We start from the raw sequence: 17131 nt of genomic DNA on the forward strand, positions 1-17131 counted from the left end.
AATATGTTAAGTCGCTGATCCGTAGATGCTTTTTGCCTCACCCCAAGTGAGAGGAAACGTGCGAAAAAAATCAGCAACTACCTTCGGCTCAAGTAGTTCGGATAATCACTTGAGAGAATAGGCGGTGGGGTTCTGAATCAGTCAGGGAGGTGAAGTCCCGAAACTTGTCGTGAGTGAGATCAGATGATCAGAGAAGTGCCGTGAAGGAGGAGACCAGCAGTAGATAATGTGAGTGAATGAAATGGAGGAGGGGAAGAAATAAGTAGGTATTAGGCGGGCAATAGAAGACGGCCCTAGAAGAAGCAAGTAGATCGTAAGGCGAATGGAAGAGGAGGACCGTGGATATAGATATAAGCGGCGAAGAGAAAGTGGACGAAAAGCTAGGTAGGAAGAAGGGAGAAGTAGAAGTCGAAGATGCGAGGTGAAGCAGGTGAGAGGTGAGAACAAGAGATGAGAGAACGAAGGAAGAAAGGAAGGTTGAGCCTCGTGAGTTAGTTGTTTAAATAGCCTCGTTAGATGATGGTGATGGTGGCCATGTGAGTCGTGAGAGAGAAAATCGGTGAAAGTGATGATTCTCTAGAGTCGATGGCTATTATAAACCCACCGAGTGAAGTCGCCCTAAGATCATAGTCTCAGCGAGCTTCAAAGTACCAGTATATCAAATCTTATACTGCATGGTACGTTCATGATGACTCCGATGGAGATGCATCTTTGTTTAAAAAGACGGATCTTGAGATCAATTTCTATTCAAGAGAAGGTCTGTCAACTTATGAGTACATAATCCATAGCAATTTAGGACATGCATGTGATGATCCGACTACTAATTGATCTGATCATTACAGATTTGATAAGTTCGGTCTTTTAATTTTGTGATTCGTGTGGTTACTTGTCCAGCATAGCATAAGGTATTATATGCTTTGAATTCGCTGCATACGACTGCGCAACAAGGCAAGATGTGATGAAAACTTTGGGTTGCACGAATATAAGGCGCAATTCAGCTTTCCCTCCATAAAAGGTCTCAAATGATGGATCATCATTTCATCTCTTTGCTTATAGTTAGGTGGTCCTGTGAATTGAACTCAGCCACGACGTTGTCGTAGCGGGTGGAATACCGCAATCTCGAAATCGGAACTCCGCACACAGTGCCATCAAAAGGTCCGCCTGAGCTGCATGTCAACACAACATCAAACACAACCTCTCTCGTCGAACATCTCACTATATCACATCGACTAATTACAGCTTCTTTAGCTCAATTAGTCAATTGTATTTACTAGATAAAATCCTTCGACCTCCTTGCTATAGATTGGCGGAGCACCGTCATCTGGTAGAGTCGCAGAAACATGCAAGGCGAGTTCATCTTTCCCTACACATTTGCGAACATGCACTTATTCTAGATCAGAATTATCGCCATCCGCACGCGAAGCATACGACAGCTTCCTGTCCGATACATCACTCTTCGCGCTTCCATTTAGATTCACAGATGGTTCGCTTCAATCACTGGAGGCAGTATACTATCCTCAAGGTCTCAAATCCAGTTTCCAGAATGCATTGGCTGAGCTGGACGCCATTCTTGACCCGAAAACTTCGCTCTTCCTCGTCATTCGGCGTAATGTTTCTGTGACTGCGATTACTTTCGTTCCCTACCTCGCAGAAAAGGGGACCAGACAGTCTTATATTGACTCAAGACACGACTTCATACGGCTGTTGGGAGAGAAGGGTATTTCTTCGTCCATCATTTGTAAAGAGGTAGGAGAGATTACAGATGTTCGAGCATGGAACGAGCGCGACGGAGACGGAGATCCCTGGATGGTTGCACACCACTCTGCACATACAGAGGAGGCTCTAGATGCCGAGACGAAAAGTGATGAAAATGCCGTGACCAAGGACCTCGGACATAGGGTCACTAAATGTCGGTTGTGTGATCGCCGGATGAGAAATCAGATCGAGCAGAATGCTGTGGAAGCATTGAAGAACCTGAATGAAAATGAGGACTGCGTTCAGCTTGTAAGTACTACCATCTACACCTTCATTTTGCAATGAACCTTCGTTGGCTGATGTTGACTTGAGTCTGTGGATATTACCACCGAGAAACTGGTGCTCAACTTCCAAGCGAGCAACATTGCCCCAGATGAAGTCGCAGCCAGAATCCCAAAATCGAAACCAAGCTATACCTTCTATCGCCACCCAGCATCGGGCTTGCTGTACTTTATCAATTCATCCCCAGACGCCGCGACTGTGAAAGAGCGTATGACCCACACGATGGCAGTGCCGGGGTTGGTGAACATAATCGCTAAAGAGCAAGGGGCAGCGACTGATCGAAAAGTTGAAATTCATGACCCTGAAGATCTGATGTTTGAGGAGAATGATGAAACGATTGGCCGGTTTAGGAGTATTTACTTACTGAACAAAAGTGTGGGCACTGAGAGTGTTTGGGAGGGTATGCCTGTCGCGTAAGGCTGTAGTTCCAGGATGGTACTCGACCAAACGTGTGTAGTATCCACTCAAACCACCCGGTTAAAAATAGATCAAATGGAACGCATAACTAGGAATGAGTAGAGCAATATGGGCTCTCTTGTTAATGCTATGATGGTCTTCTTGTTTGCAGAACGTGATTTAGAATTGTTTACTTCCGGAAGGCGTTGAATCAGGTATATGGTCCATTGCGAATGTCGACAAGAACCTGAAAAGAAAATTAAAGATAACAAGGAACTAATTCGTGCAAGACATGGCACTTTGATTCTGAATTCCAGTCGATCTTTGTTGTACATGGACGCCATATATAGCGCTCGTATGACGATATACGAGTGTTCAAGATGATGATGATGTTGTTGTCACAACAAACCCCATATGTAGAGAAGAGATGCTACAATAGATTATAACAGCCAACTTCGCGTTGAACCAAATGAGTATCAATTATGAGGATGCTGCAAAAGATAAGGCTGGAATATATCTTGACTGGACTGGTAACTGGAATAATAATAAATTAAATTAATGCAGAAGACAAGGAAGTGGGTACCTCTCGTACTTGTGGGCGGTGACGACAAGGGTTCAAGTGCCAAGCGACTCCGACTCCCAATGGCGGCCGTTGAAACAGCCAAAACCTCCAAAGCCACTCCTGTCCCATTCCCAACTTCTCCTTCCCATCGTCGTGCGACTACATCTGGACAGACTTAGGGACCGGGAGCCAACCTAATCCCTATCATCGAAGATCTTCAAAAGTCTAGTCGCATTACCCACGAAAAGATGGCAGGCCGCTTCGTGAGATCTTCCAAGTACCGTGCGTGATGCTGTCCTGCGCCCCGTTCAGCTCCGCTTACAACTAACACCATATTGTAGGCCACGTCTTCGGTCGCGGATCAAAGAAGGTATGATTCTCTCGAAGCTTGGAAGATTGTGTGATCCCTTGCTGACTCGGTCCGCTATAGGAGCAATGCTACGACAACCTCCGCATCTCCAAGAATGCCTGGGACACGAATTTGATCAAGGTCAGCTTGCACACGTGCCCAAACCTTCAGACAAATACTCAGATCTGCGATAGGCAAACCCGCAATACGTCTCGGTCAATTGGGAAGCTAGCGGTGGTGGCGCATTCGCTGTCATTCCCATTAACGAGCGAGGCCGTCTTCCCGAGCAGATCCCCCTCTTCCGTGGTCACACTGCTGCTGTGCTTGATACCGACTGGTATGGAACAGATGGTATACATTGGATAACCGCTCTCTAATTCTCCTTCAGGAGCCCTTTCAACGACTCATTGATCGCATCCGCGTCGGATGATGGCAAGGTTGGTAGTTCACTAGGCTACGCGATACATTGGACAAACTAACAGCAATAGGTCTTCATCTGGAAGGTGCCCGAAGGCTTCAGCCTTCACACTGATGCCGAAGAGCCTGCTGATGTTGCGCCGGCCGCGCGTTTGAGCGGACACATGAGGTACGTTTGCGCGATGTGATATCGCATTCGGGTATGCTAACATGCACATAGGAAAGTCGGTCACGTCCTCTTCAACCCCGCCGCCGAGAACATCCTCGCATCCGCATCTGGAGACTACACCATCAAACTTTGGGACGTGGACGCTGGTGCCGCAAGGTTGACCTTGAAGCATAATGACATCGTCCAGTCGCTCTCCTGGAGTGCCGACGGTTCGCTTTTGACGACAACCAGCCGTGACAAGAAGCTTCGTGTATGGGACGTTCGTCAGGAGAGGCCGGCCCAGGAGGTTCCGGGACATCCTGGTGCTAAGAACAGCCGTGCTGTGTGGATGGGCGAGCATGATCGTATCGCTACAACCGGCTTCTCCCGCATGAGCGACCGTCAACTTGGTCTTTGGGATGTTCGTGCTCCCAAAGAGCCTATCGGTGGTTTCACTATCTTGGACTCCATCTCTGGTGTTTGCATGCCATTCTGGGACGATGGTACACAGTGCTTGTACCTGGCTGGAAAGGGGTACGTACTTCGTAAAGCGCTCGTACTTGTTTGTCTAACCTTTACAGTGATGGAAACATTCGCTACTACGAGTATGAGAACGATAAGTTCGAGTACCTGTCCGAATACAAGTCTCCCGACCCACAGCGTGGTATTGCGTTCATGCCCAAGCGTGGCATCAACTTGCACGAGAACGAGGTGCTTCGCTGCTTCAAGACCGTCAACGACTCCTACATCGAGCCAATCTCTTTCATCGTCCCCCGAAGATCTGAGATGTTCCAGAGCGATATCTACCCTCCTACCAATGGTATCAAACCCGGTACAACTTCCTCCGAGTGGCTCGGCGGAAAGACTGCGCTGCCCCCGAAGATTTCCTTGGAGAGCGTGTATGAGGGTGGTGCACCCGAAGAGGTTGCCTCTGACTATAAACCGCCGGCAGCATCTGCACCCATCCAGAGCCCGCCTCCTACCAAGACTGAGGCGCCCAAGCCTGAGCCAGTCGCTGCACCGGCCCCGGTTCGCTCTGGACCTCCTCCCGCCATGAAGGACAACCAGGCATCACTTGCAAGCCAGGCATCGAGGTTTGCCGACAAGGACGAGGAGGAGTCTGATAATGAGTCTTCGAGCTTCGAAGAGGTGCCGAAGCCAGTGGAGCGTCCTTCAGTCACGGCCACCAGACAAGAAGAGAAGACTCGGGGCCCAGCGATTGCGACAGAACCCCAGCCACCTAAGCCTGCACCTGCTCCTGCGGCTGCCCCTGCAAAGTCCTCCCCGGCACCGGCTCAATCTACCCCAGCTGCGACCAGCACGCCGGCACCCGCCCCAAGTGCTGCATCGGCAGCTGCTGCGGGTATTAAAGACTACCTGTCTGACATCAAGGCTACCCTACAGCAACAAAGCAAGGTCTTGTCTGACCAGTCCGATCAGATCGCTCTGCTGATGCGGGAAGTGAGTACGCTGAAGGCCAAGGTCGGTCCTTCGAGTTCCGACCGTGAAAAGGACGAGCGCATCCGACAGCTAGAACTCGAACTCGAAGAGGCCAGGTCCTAGAGAGCAGGCCAATTCAATACGAGTGGAGAGAAGCCTGGAGCGCGTTGTCGATCACGTTGACATGATAGTAGAAGGGCCGAGACCGCCGTACCTTCTGATCTCGAGATCGGCTAAAGAAGGGGACCGTTTATAAGCATCAGTGTTTGATTTAGCGGGCTTGTACACGGTGTTTTGTATGTTCGATAGTAGAGGGCGATGGATAAAAGATGTTTTGATTTACATATCACTATTTGTTATTACACCTTAAGAACTGGAAACACTCAATTGTGCTGTGGACTTATCATTGCGTGGTCTAGCCTGGGCGATGAGCCTATGACGTGTTCAACGTCTCGCCTCGCCTCGCCTCGCCATGATGCTGGCCGCGTGGCTGCAAGGTACACGGGACGGACACACGAGGGCTGCTCCAGCCGACCTTGGACCATTGGCACATATGGCAAATGGGACATGGTGGTACATGACACTACTGTAGGTACAGGCCGGAGTGCCCTATGTACTAATATCTAGTTACATACAGTATTCCGTAGACTATTGGGAGTGACTCCGAATGAGCGGTTTTTGGACCAAGGAGCATGGCATCATGGTATTATTGCATGCATCCATGTATTCCATTTGTGTCCAATCTTACGGCACGGCAGTGAACAGGGGGTTCCTGAAATAGCCATGGTGGGTTGCACTAATTAGCAATCAAGCTTTTACTGTGATTTCAATTACCACGATACGAGAAGCTTATTCCCGACTATCGGTCGATCGTGTCCAACATGGTGAAAATCCCCTTTCCACTCCAAGTCAACTCGGAATTGTCCCGACTCCCCACAATCGTGTTCATCACCGTTGGGCCATAGACCTTTGAAGAAATGCAACTGCAACGGTAACTATGTGACCATACAGCTCTTCGTACCTCGACGTTGCATAAACTATGTCAATACTCAGCAAAGAAGATGAAATTCGACGCCCCTTTTAGCACTCCTGGAGCCTAGAAGTCGTATTACCCCCTAAGTTGCCCCCGCCGTTTGAGCTTGGTCCTGATGGCTCGAAATGAACCAGTCGGAGTATCGCCAGTTCACCCAGTTATTCAGGCCCGCCGTATTAGCGTAAGATTGGAATCGCTCTAGACTTTCATGCAGGAGAGTCTCACCGGATTCTGAAATCCAGTATAAAAGACTCAATTCCCATTGCCTTTTCCTATCTCCTCCACCCCATAACTTTCTTCAAAGTCGGTCCTTTACCACACACATTCGCTACATAATTGCAGTAATACTTTCTGCGGCCTTTCGTTAATACACACATCTCAAAAAGTCCCAACGATCTTAATCCATTTTCAATCAATCTTCTACCTAATCCAACCATCACCGTCACAATGTTCACCAAGACTATTCTCTCCACCATGGCCATTGCCACCCTCGCCATCGCGAAGACTGATATCGGTGGCTGCACATCCTCTGCCAGCGGAGCCTCCCTCGTCTACTGGGTCCCCGGCACCGGCGAGATCTGCTCGATCCTCGACTGCGGCGGCGGCCGCGCTCCCCCCAAGACCACCGTCCCAGGATGCGCTGCCTACGTCGGCACTGCAACCTACGAGCCCAGCTACCTCCCCGGCTGGGGACCTGAGGGCCAGACCTCGACCGAGGCTCCCTACGTGACCAGCGCCGCATCCCCCAGCTCCAGCGGCTACGTCCAGGCCAGCGAGACCAAGGAGGTTTCCTCCTCCGCATACGCCACTGTCTCCGGCTCTGCTTCTGGCTCTGCCTACCCTACCTCCCACGGAAGCACCCTCGCTACCATCACCTCTGCTCCCTACCCCAGCACTGTCCCAACTCTCGTTGGCACGGGTGGCAGCAGCGTCGTGCACCCCAGCGGCCACAACAACGTCACTGGTACCGCTACCTTGACCACCGGTGCTGATATTCCCGAGCACACTGGTGCTGCTAGTGGATTGAACGTCAAGCAGGGTCTCCTCGGAGTCGCTGCTGGTGTTGTTGGTCTTGTCATGTTGTAGATAAGGAAGGATGGATGTTGTTAGAAGAAAGTAATTCGAGATGGAACAAAATCTAAAAAGGAGTTCGGGAAAATACCTTTGCATAGATGCCTTTATTGAGATACCATAATACCTTGTAGTAAATGAATTGTATATATTATATTAATGTGATACTCGGTCTGATTCTATGATGTGTGTTGTGTTCTAAGTGATGATTACTCCGGATTTTAGATACTGGACCCTCCTACGTCTAGTATAAGTGATAACAACTGGAGTAGTGAAGCGTCTATATAGTTGAGAACCTCCAGGGAATGGCCAAACTTGATCACAGTAAGAGTTCATTCAATCTACGTGGCTATGAAAGCTACGGACTGCCTGGAAATTCATGTAAGCGCAGTGAGCAGGCGTGTCATGGGGTCTTACCTCCTACAATTACCTTGAATGCTACTTCCTGTATCAATGTTCATGACCTCGTGCGCTGCCTACTTGCTCAATGACAGTCTGCAGGCGAATGACCCTCTAGGAGATCTGTATGATGCTCTCGTCTTGTATTACCTACTCACTGTGACCGTTCCTGTACTACCTTTTCAACTACACCTGCAGCACTCAATCTCTGACCGCCTCTCCCTATTGGTATATTCTTTTCACTACAATAAATACTCAGTTATAAATAACCTGTGTGTTTCTGATTTCCTAGAAGTGTGAGAAGATGAGTTGACTTTCTCTAATCATCTCTCACCTTCAATCCAGACAAACAATACTCTCGAGGTTCCGACTCCGATCTTCTCGACCATGACAGGCACGCTCTCTACGATCCTCACAGCCATCCTCCTTTCTACAACCGCCCTGGCGACCACGCCCCTAAGCTGTCCAGCATCCAATGCCACGCTGCCGGCTCCCCGAAACCCTCTCTGCCAGACCGTCTACCCCTCTACCGTCCAAATCCTCTCCTCCCTCTACCCAGCCAACGAATCCGCCCCGACGCGCTTCTTCCAGCTCATCCACCAGACGAACATCACATCCGGATTCAACATCCAAGTCGCCTCGCAAGTGCAATTCCTCAATATCGGCGCCGGCCCGCAAAAGAACTGCACACTCGAGCTCCAGCTCCCCGTCAGACCCGACCTCACGAACATCAAGGGTCCCAAGCCCATCTTCAAGGTGTTCAACGTAGCCAAGGACCCGGGCGCGAAGGCGACGTGGAATACGTTCTCGAGTGCCGCGCCCGTCGTTGGTACTGTGAATGGGACGCCTGAGTCGTTGGCTCGCGCAAGGGGAGACCAGGATGGGTTGATCGAGGTGGCGAATGTCAAGTGTAATCAGACGATGACGTTCCAGATGGCGATGGTGCAGCCGGATAAGGAGCCTTGGTTCAATTATTGGGATTTCTTGAATGTGGCGCCGCCGGCGGAGCCTGTGCAGGGGTGGAGGGTCTCGTATGGGTGTTGATACGGGGCTTTGAGATGGTGTGAGGAAGAAATTTGGATCAGTGATTTAGATGGTTGCTTTCCAAGGGGGATCGATTCGGGAAATTGGAGATGGAAGTAATTCGCTGAAGTCCTGGAGGATACCGAGCCCTTTTAGAGTAATGCCATCATATTGCTAAATACGAATTGAGGGTCGTTAACACAATGTCTCATGTCATAAAAATCCCACTAACACTTCCAAGTAATGTACGTTGAACGACAAACCACGGGAATTTCCCTCTCGAAAAGTAATGTCTGCACTTCCAATCCTCCATGGAACCTACTATCTCCTTAATCACCAACTGTCTTCCCCTTTATCTCTTTCTTTCTCTCTCTTTCTATAAAACTGGGTATCGATACGAATCATACAACCTCGTCCCTTCTACTCCCCCCTCAATAACCCCCAGCAGTGACAGCCCTAACAGCCAAGCACTCAACCCTCCTCCTGTAAACTCCCATCATATGCTTGACCGGATCCCCATACACCACCTTCCTCAACATATCGTCGTCGACCGTCACTGCCTCAACATCGTCCTCGTCCTTCCCGCCTGGCCTCTTCCTCAGCACAATGAGCCGTCCAGCCGGACTCAGCGTCGTCGCAGGGATCGGCCACGTCGGCTGCGCTGCTGCCATCACTGCCGCTGCTGCAGCCGGCGCAGACGACGTAGACGACAAGTTGAGTTTCGACAGTGAGGAGGGAAGAAGCGAGGAACTTGACGACGTCGACGGGGCAGGGGAGGCGTAAAGTTTAAGCAGACTCCTCACGATCAACTTGTCCGCCCTGGGCACGGGGTCCCCCTCGTTGATGAAGTTGTAGAACAGGCTCTTCCGATGTCTCTTATCCGCGGGTTTCGCGAGCGGGAGCAGCGTGACGGGCGGGGCGCCGAAGGTGACGCAGTGGACGCGCTTGAAGAAGCCGGTGAGGTGCGAGAGCTCCGAGTCGATGGTCGTGGACATCATGTGTGCGTAGAGGAGGGCGGCGACGGCGCCGCCGGCGGAGTGGCCGGTGATCAGGAGGCTGCAGTGGGAGCGGGAGGGGTTCTCCTGGAGGAGGGAGCGCAGGCGCTCGGCGACGGGGGCGACCATCTTGCGCGCGACGTAGAGGAACCCTGCGTGGCAGAGGTTGCCTGGGTCGTCGAGGAAGTTGGTAGGGGCGGACGGGTCGGAGCGGTAGTTGACGGCCCAGTCCATGAAGGTGGCGGATCCCCGGATTGCGAATACGATCGTGTGCATGTCGTCGATTGGGACGGACTTGAGGACCATGGCTTTCGTGCCGCTGCGCCAGTCCGATGGGATGTGGGCTTCTTTCTCGGACGTCTTAGGTGCTGGGGGTGTGTAGACTCGCTCTGAGTAGGTTGCTGCTAGGCAGAGGAGAGGGTAAGTGGGCATATATCTGGGAAATTGAGTCAGTATAGATAGAGTGTAGAGCGTCGAGTGTTATAGGCTTGGTTTGCCTGTGAACGTACACCTTGAAAGGGGGTAAATGTGGCGGGAGCCTCGAGTTCTTGTAGAGCCAAACCTTCGAGAAGTGATTCAACCCCTTCGTAGAAGCGTCATTCGACCCATACAGCGCATCAGGGAGGTTGCCCCTCGAACTGCCCTCCGACCGATGGAACTTTGAACTCGAGTTCTGATTCGAACTCGAGGACGGGTGGGAACGAGATGGTTGTGGGGGTGTACCCGTGTCCTGGATGAAGAGATCCTGCTCCTTCCCGCTGAACAAATCGCCATCGATGCTCGTGATCACAGCGTCGAGCTTAGAGCTGATGATATCGCAGAGAGCAGCACCGTGGTTGAGGGCCTGCGTGCTCTTCTTCGCCACGGCTTGTGTAGAATTGTCGAAGTATTGGGACGTCTTGGACACAAGGTTTGTGGTGCTTTTTCCTGTACTGTTCTTCAGGTCTGCGTATGACTTTGAAGCTAGACGGTCCACGCGGTTGAAGTAACTGTCGAAAGGTCCCCTTCTTTCCTTCTGGCCTTGTGGCGGCGAGGCTGCGAAGCTGATGGTGGATGGGTTGACTTGTGCGTGGGTGGCCGGATGGGAGGGAGGGGATCCATATGGTAGTGAGGTAGGCGGTGCACATTGTGGAACTGGACCATAAACAGGATGAGGTGCAGTCGGTGCAGAACCGCGGGGTACTCTAAATGCTGGATGTATGTGTGATTGAGAATGGTTGGGTGCCTGAACCGCTGGAGCCGACGGTGAGGCTGCATGTTGTTGCAAGTAAACGGTCGAGGTCGTAGCGTAGGTGTTGCTTTGTGGGATAGCCTGCGATTGGGACGACTTGTGCGAGGACGAGTGTTTGCGTCTGCGTCGTTCATGGCCGTGACCATTGCCTTGACCATGGCCAAGGAATAGGTTCGTCATCGTGTGATTGATATGGTCTTGCACAGCCTGGTGTGCTTAGAAGGTCAATCGAGCCACGGGTGACTTTGGATATGTAAAGGTGATAGAGGATGGCGAAGAGCGATTGAATAGAGTCCCAAACGAATGACGGACCCGTTACCGAGTCCTGGAATCCTCTGTAAATTGTTTGTAGGTCAATGGCAGTCGAAGTCGTAGTCGTTCTTGTGGTAGCCGAGTCCCCAAGTCATTGAAGCCGCGTGCCCAGTGATTTTTCTTTGCAATAGATCCCTGCTCTTTTTGCTTGCTTGCGCATCCAGTCACAGTAGCGTCATATCCATTGTACCAGTCAATTTATTCGAATCGTCCATTCATTCATTCCATCAATCCTCGATCACCTTGCTTGATGTTACGACTATTCAATGTATAGCGAGCAGGAAGACGACCGAGGTCAAACAGGCGGTAAGAGAAAGAGAAAAGGAATGGACAACTCCAGAGGGGCAAGGCCAGCCAGAGCAGGCCAGCAAGACGTTTTAAGAATCGGGGGCTCCACCTGAGCAAAGCTGGCAAATGGCACGACAAGACGAAGACAAGAAACGATGATTCGCCGTCAGTCAGCTCTTCCGAGTCTTCCCCCCTCGTCTGCCACCTGCATAGCCACGACTGATCCCTGGCCCGCCATCTACAGCACAACCTACTCGTACCAGTAATATAGACGGTTGGCACGTCAGGCTGGCCACCTGCTAACTTCAGGTATGTTCTACACCAAAAGTGTCTATTCAAGAGTGTACAGTAGCCAGTAAACAATCTTAAATGCTCGCGACAAACCTCGCGCAGGCACTGCTGTGGACATAAAATACTAGCAGGGGGTCAGCCCGACGTGCCAACCCTCTATCTCACTCTAGCAATCCACCCATATCTGATTCTACCGAACAAACCCTCACTCCCTCGATACGCTTAATAAAACACCGATCCCATTCTTATTTTGCCCATGTCCATGGAAAGCAAAAGAAGCGACACTCGGCTGCGCAGCTTGCAACCCAATTCGTTGGCTTATGTCCGCTTGGCGATACTTCCATGCCCACATCAAGACATCTGATCTGACATGGGGACAACCACCCACTATCCTCCGCTGCACTCTCACTCTCCCCCCTGTACAAATGGCATCATACTCTGCTCCCATGCAGTGCAGGGATGTAGTCTGGGGGCAAATAAACACACTCGCATCATCATGATTGCCGTATAATGCATTCACTCCCACATTCACCTCGCAGTGCATGCTTACCACGAGCCTGGACAGGATCGTCGTGTGTAAATAAATGAAGGGAAGGCTATGTAGTCATCGAACTAAGGCCGTGGTTTGCTCTCCGGATCCGAGGACGCGCAATCTTGACCCTGACATTGCCTGCCTAGGTAGTCTGTAGAGACGATAGTGATTGTACAAGAGGTTTGGCACGTTGGGCTGGCCACCTGCTGGCTTCATGTATCTTCTATGCCTGAATCGAAAGTATACTGTCGCCAGAAAAGAGTCTGAACTCCTCGCGATAAACTATCGCGAGTGGACTGTTGTCGGCATGGAATACTAGCAAGGGGCCAGCCGGAGGGACCAACCCTCTGTATACTGCCTCTTCCGGTAAAATCTACAGCCACCCTGCTGTGTTCTATTCCCGGGGAGATGTATCTCTGTAAGCTATAGTGTTTGGGGACGTTGATCATGGCCCTCTCTTCCTGCATCTCCGAGAAGTATCCCTGCTGGGAAGCGTGCATGTGATCATGAATTGGGAGAGATTTGCGTAATTCTTTGGCCAAGAGGGAAGTTATTCTTGTTTTTGTCAGAGTACATAGAGCAGGTATCACTTGTTCAAGTTTGTCAAGCTGCTTAAATCATTTGCAATAGTCGGTTGGTACCAGCACATACAAGTATATCAATGTCAAGTCTCACTTCATCGAAAATAGCCATCACTCCCATCCCAACTCACGAAATGACAATAATGCATGCCCAGGTATCGAGTTAGATACTGAATGTTTGTGATTACCAATGTGTAGGCACCATGCCCATGTTCAAATCCTCCTTATCGGTCCCCAAACTCATTCACATAACTCGGAAAATCCTCAATGCATGATAAAGCCTTTAGCGAGTCCAGACCGATCATGGACCGCTTAATCCAGTATTCAATGGTACTCTCCGATCCCACTTGTTGCTGTTAAGAATAATAGATCCTCCTTGATACCCTTCGGAAAAGGATGTTGGGCCTACCCATCCGGGCCCACCCGTTCCACCGTACCAAAGTCGAGTACTGCCCATGCCCAGTACCATGAAACGCAAGAACAAAAAGTAAGAATTGTGATGTAAGGTGTGATTTGTTTTTGGGGATCCAGAGCATAAAAACCCTTCATTGAAAGACACATTGTCCGCTGAATTGATAGGCCGGACTTTTCAGATGTAGAAAGGGAAGATTAGCATGCCGTTCTAAAGGGACGGCCAGAAGAATATAATCGCTTGTTCCGCTCCATCTCGAACGGAATTCCGCGGAATCGGATTCGTCATAATGTCTGTTCTGCCAGACACTGTCCGGAGATGATCTAGAAGTCGGGGAAAAGGTTTCCGTACCTGGATATGTTAGCACCATCTACAAAGCGCAAGAAAGGGGTAGTTATCATACGGGTCATCACCGGTCTGTCCATATGCTTCGGTTTCCTCGGGGTACTTGTCGAACTGACTGGCATCGCCCACGCCAGCCCTTACAGGGGGAACGTAGGGTGCATCGATGTCCTTCTTCTGGAGACGCTCCCAGGTGACTTCGGCGAACCACGGATGGTTCATAACATCTTTGCTACCTGCATGGAGATTGCCAAGTCGCTTGGTAAGATCAGGTGTAATGAGCTTCTGGAGCAAATCCTGTGCATCCGGGTGGATGTAGGGAGGGTACTTAACCCGACCCTTCAGAATGTTCTCATAGATCTTCATGGGTGATCCGCCATCCCAGAAAGGTGTGAAACCGCAAAGCATCTCGAAGATGAGGATACCCAGAGACCACCTGATACAATTAGCATACGCACATGTTATCATTCGAAGCGTTGGGGCTACCTACCAATCCACGGACTTGTTGTATCCCTTGGACGCTACTACTTCCGGTGCAAGATAATCGGGAGTTCCACAGAGAGTCCAGGTAATGTCGGGGACCTCTTTAGCGAAACCGAAATCAGTGATCTTCAAGTGTCCGTGGCGGTCAAGGAGCAAGTTCTCCGGCTTCAGATCACGGTAGATGATATTCTGGGCGTGCAAGTAGTCGAGCGCAAGGGTGACTTCTGCAGCGTAGAACTTTGCGACTGGGTTGGGGAAACGCTGCGCAGGCATTAGTAGGAAGACTCAATGGTTGATAATGGACACTGGACAAACCTGAGATTTCCGCAGGAGACTGAATAGCTCACCACCCTCGACAAAGTCCATGACCATGTAGAGGTTCTTGGAGTCTTGGAAGGTACCCCACAGGGTGATGAGAAACGGGTGCTTGACCTGCTGAAGCATGCGACGCTCGTCGTTTGTATGCTCAACCTGCTTCATCTTGACGACCTGCGCCTTCTTCAGCACCTTGACAGCATAGAATCGCTGATTGTGTTTAGATTGGACCAGATGCACCCGACCAAAACTACCAGTGCCCAGGGTTCTCTGTATCTGGAAGTCGCCGAGTGTGTATTTGCCCTTTGTTACGCGGACTTGGGTCTGCGGTTGCTGAGGGGTAGCCTGCATGCCGGAGTTCGAGGGATTCTGTAATTGCGGCTGGGATTGCTGCTGGGGCTGTTGCTGTGACTGTGCCTGCTGCTGGTACGCCTGATTCGAGTTGGAGGGGTGGATGAGGTTCTGTATGCTGGCGACATTGTGCGAGGTCTGTTGTTGATTAGGCTCGGGAGACGCTTGCGGGGTCGCGTATGCCTGCTGAGGGTAAGATGGGTTCATCGGATCGGCTTGCTTAGGGGGAGCTGCGGATTTTGGAGGAGACTGCGATACAGTGTTGTTGACGGAGGAAGAGTCAGGGTTGGAGGACTTGCTGCCGTGGTTGAAAGAGCCCGTGGTGGTCTTTGAAGTAGTGGGAGTTAGAGGTGAAGACGTCTCCTTGATGGGCGAAGTCGGTGAGTCGAGGTCCCGTGAGCCCGTCGAGTCCTTCGTCCGCTTCTTCTTGAGGAAACCGAGAGTCGGCATAGAAGCGGCGGTGGAGAAGGAATGTTGCCCAGCTCTGGTTCGACGTGATGCCGTAGCAAGCGATGTTCACACACAAACACGCACAGAGCGGGATGTGAATGACAATGCGCAGGCTACAATTGGCTGACGAACAAACAGAATGCGCGGGGTCAATTGAATTGGAGGAGGCGTTCAGAGCGTCTCGGGCATCAGGAGATTGAAGAGGAGGAGAGAGCGGTATGGAGAGGCGACGTGGTTTGGCAGGAATGGAGGGGAGGGGGACAGGCCGTTTGTCGATGATGTAGTTCGAAGAGGGGAGTATGACCGGATGTGAAGAGAGGGTTCAAAGAGAAAGGCGAAGCAGTATAGTGGAGTAACAGAGCGGTTGAGTAGCGTTGGGTATAGGTAGGTGAGGTGGGTAAGGTAGTTGGTGGAGATGGGATGGAGGAGAGCGAAGATAGAGGGGGAGAGATGGGTGGTGGCTGGCGGCGGAGAAGGAGGATTGAGGAGGAGCAGAGGTGGTCGTAGTGGTCGTAGTGGTTGGTGGTTGCAGCTAGGTACACTGCATGGAGGTACCGGCGATGGTTCCCTTCCTTTGGCGGGGAACAATAAGGATCGATTGAGAGACCGAGAGTAGAGAGAGAAAGAGATCTGAGAGAGCAATAGAGGTAATAACAGAGAGGGGGAGTAATAGTGAGGAGAGAAGAAGAGTGATTGTCCTGGTCCTGGTTGTGGTCTTGGTCTTGGTTCTGTTGGTCGTGCCCTGTCGTCTTGTCCTGCAACAAGGATTGCATCACCTACCTCATCCTACGCCTACACTGTAACTACGTACTGACACTAACGTTATTACTCCTCTTACTCCTCACACCTTACTTAGTTACCTCCACCTCCTACGAGTACAATGCAGTCAGTCTAGGTAGGGACTAACTACAGAGTAGCTGTATTGCACTTTATTGTACGGAGTATCTTGATGTTCCCTCTTTACTTCTTTCTTTCTCCCCCTTTTCCTTTCTTCTTTCAACTTCCACCCTCCCACCTCCACCCTAGAATCCTATGACCAAAGACGGTCTTACTTGTGTTATTGCTGTTCCTAGCTCCGGTCCTTTCTTTAGAGCCCTAAGAGTGGAGACGGACAGACGGGGAACAAGAAAACAAAGCAAGCCAAAACTGGACCGAGCAACAAGCCGACCAACCCTCCAATATCCAGTCCAATCCAGTCCAATCCAGTCCAGTCTAGTCCAGTCCAGTTCGATCCGATCCAATTGATTATCCAGGTCCCAGTCAGCCACGGCCAAGACGAGACAGATGATTCCCCTGGGTGAGTCGTCGTCCTGCTGTCTTGACTCTTGCAACAACGGAAAGAGTATTGTATCGGTATGATTTTCGCTCTGCTGGGTTTTACTGTGGCGCGCGCGGACAACTCGGGGCGGTTGGGGTGGTTAGATCTCGTATCCGACCTCTCCGGTTCCTGTCTTCGATGATGCCGATGATGACACTAGGGTATTGATCGTCCCCTCCCCCAGTCGCGGGCTGGCTATCACAGCAACGTATCGGTTACAAGTAGTTAACAACAACAACGATTAGTAGTAGAATTATTGCTAATAATAACATTCGTGGAACACATACCACATATGGCTTTTGCTCTTCTCCCCCCTTCGCCTTCGAATTGACCTTCTTACCCGGACTCAGGCTGA

General features: G+C 50.9%; 5 protein-coding genes across 5 annotated transcripts; 3 read left to right on the top strand and 2 right to left on the bottom strand.

The window, feature by feature from the left end:
* Positions 1 to 414: 414 nt before the first annotated feature.
* BU24DRAFT_491769 (uncharacterized protein) lies at positions 415 to 2454 on the top strand (the record flags this gene model as incomplete). Its single annotated transcript, XM_033533841.1, has 3 exons — positions 415 to 430; positions 1400 to 2004; positions 2068 to 2454. The coding sequence occupies 3 exons, from the start codon at positions 415 to 417 to the stop codon at positions 2452 to 2454; spliced, it is 1008 nt and encodes a 335-aa protein (XP_033383875.1).
* A 789-nt stretch (positions 2455 to 3243) lies between these two features.
* On the top strand, positions 3244 to 5472 carry BU24DRAFT_408742 (actin-binding protein-like protein; the record flags this gene model as incomplete). The annotated part of the gene is made up of 8 exons (XM_033525873.1): positions 3244 to 3277; positions 3337 to 3365; positions 3426 to 3485; positions 3539 to 3681; positions 3733 to 3781; positions 3833 to 3930; positions 3982 to 4443; positions 4491 to 5472. 8 exons carry the CDS (start codon positions 3244 to 3246, stop codon positions 5470 to 5472), a joined length of 1857 nt encoding a protein of 618 aa, XP_033383876.1.
* Positions 5473 to 6856: 1384 nt separating this feature from the next.
* On the top strand, positions 6857 to 8896 carry BU24DRAFT_461780 (uncharacterized protein; the record flags this gene model as incomplete). Its single annotated transcript, XM_033531926.1, has 2 exons — positions 6857 to 7447; positions 8198 to 8896. 2 exons carry the CDS (start codon positions 6857 to 6859, stop codon positions 8894 to 8896), a joined length of 1290 nt encoding a protein of 429 aa, XP_033383877.1.
* Positions 8831 to 11755, bottom strand: BU24DRAFT_450234 (alpha/beta-hydrolase). Its single transcript, XM_033531010.1, has 2 exons — positions 10380 to 11755; positions 8831 to 10306 (listed from the first exon to the last, which is right to left on the bottom strand). Exons 1-2 carry the CDS (start codon positions 11279 to 11281, stop codon positions 9307 to 9309), a joined length of 1902 nt encoding a protein of 633 aa, XP_033383878.1. The 5' UTR covers positions 11282 to 11755; the 3' UTR covers positions 8831 to 9306.
* A 2004-nt stretch (positions 11756 to 13759) lies between these two features.
* Positions 13760 to 15467, bottom strand: BU24DRAFT_480288 (Pkinase-domain-containing protein). The gene is made up of 3 exons (XM_033533119.1): positions 14658 to 15467; positions 14350 to 14603; positions 13760 to 14295 (listed from the first exon to the last, which is right to left on the bottom strand). The coding sequence occupies exons 1-3, from the start codon at positions 15456 to 15458 to the stop codon at positions 13878 to 13880; spliced, it is 1473 nt and encodes a 490-aa protein (XP_033383879.1). The 5' UTR covers positions 15459 to 15467; the 3' UTR covers positions 13760 to 13877.
* Positions 15468 to 17131: the final 1664 nt, after the last annotated feature.

The sequence above is a fragment of the Aaosphaeria arxii genome, assembly GCF_010015735.1.
Source record: "Aaosphaeria arxii CBS 175.79 unplaced genomic scaffold BU24scaffold_4, whole genome shotgun sequence".
Taxonomy (NCBI): domain Eukaryota; kingdom Fungi; phylum Ascomycota; class Dothideomycetes; order Pleosporales; genus Aaosphaeria; species Aaosphaeria arxii.

Excerpts from the sequence above, each read along its gene's own strand:
- BU24DRAFT_450234 (XM_033531010.1), bottom strand. The coding sequence starts at position 11,281 with ATGACGAACCTATTCCTTGGCCATGGTCAAGGCAATGGTCACGGCCAT. Across the intron at positions 10,307-10,379 it reads CATTTACCCCCTTTCAAGGT|ATATATGCCCACTTACCCTC; the intron begins GTACGTTCACAG and ends TCAATTTCCCAG.
- BU24DRAFT_480288 (XM_033533119.1), bottom strand. The coding sequence starts at position 15,458 with ATGCCGACTCTCGGTTTCCTCAAGAAGAAGCGGACGAAGGACTCGACG. Across the intron at positions 14,604-14,657 it reads GTCTCCTGCGGAAATCTCAG|CGTTTCCCCAACCCAGTCGC; the intron begins GTTTGTCCAGTG and ends ATGCCTGCGCAG. Across the intron at positions 14,296-14,349 it reads TACAACAAGTCCGTGGATTG|GTGGTCTCTGGGTATCCTCA; the intron begins GTAGGTAGCCCC and ends TAATTGTATCAG.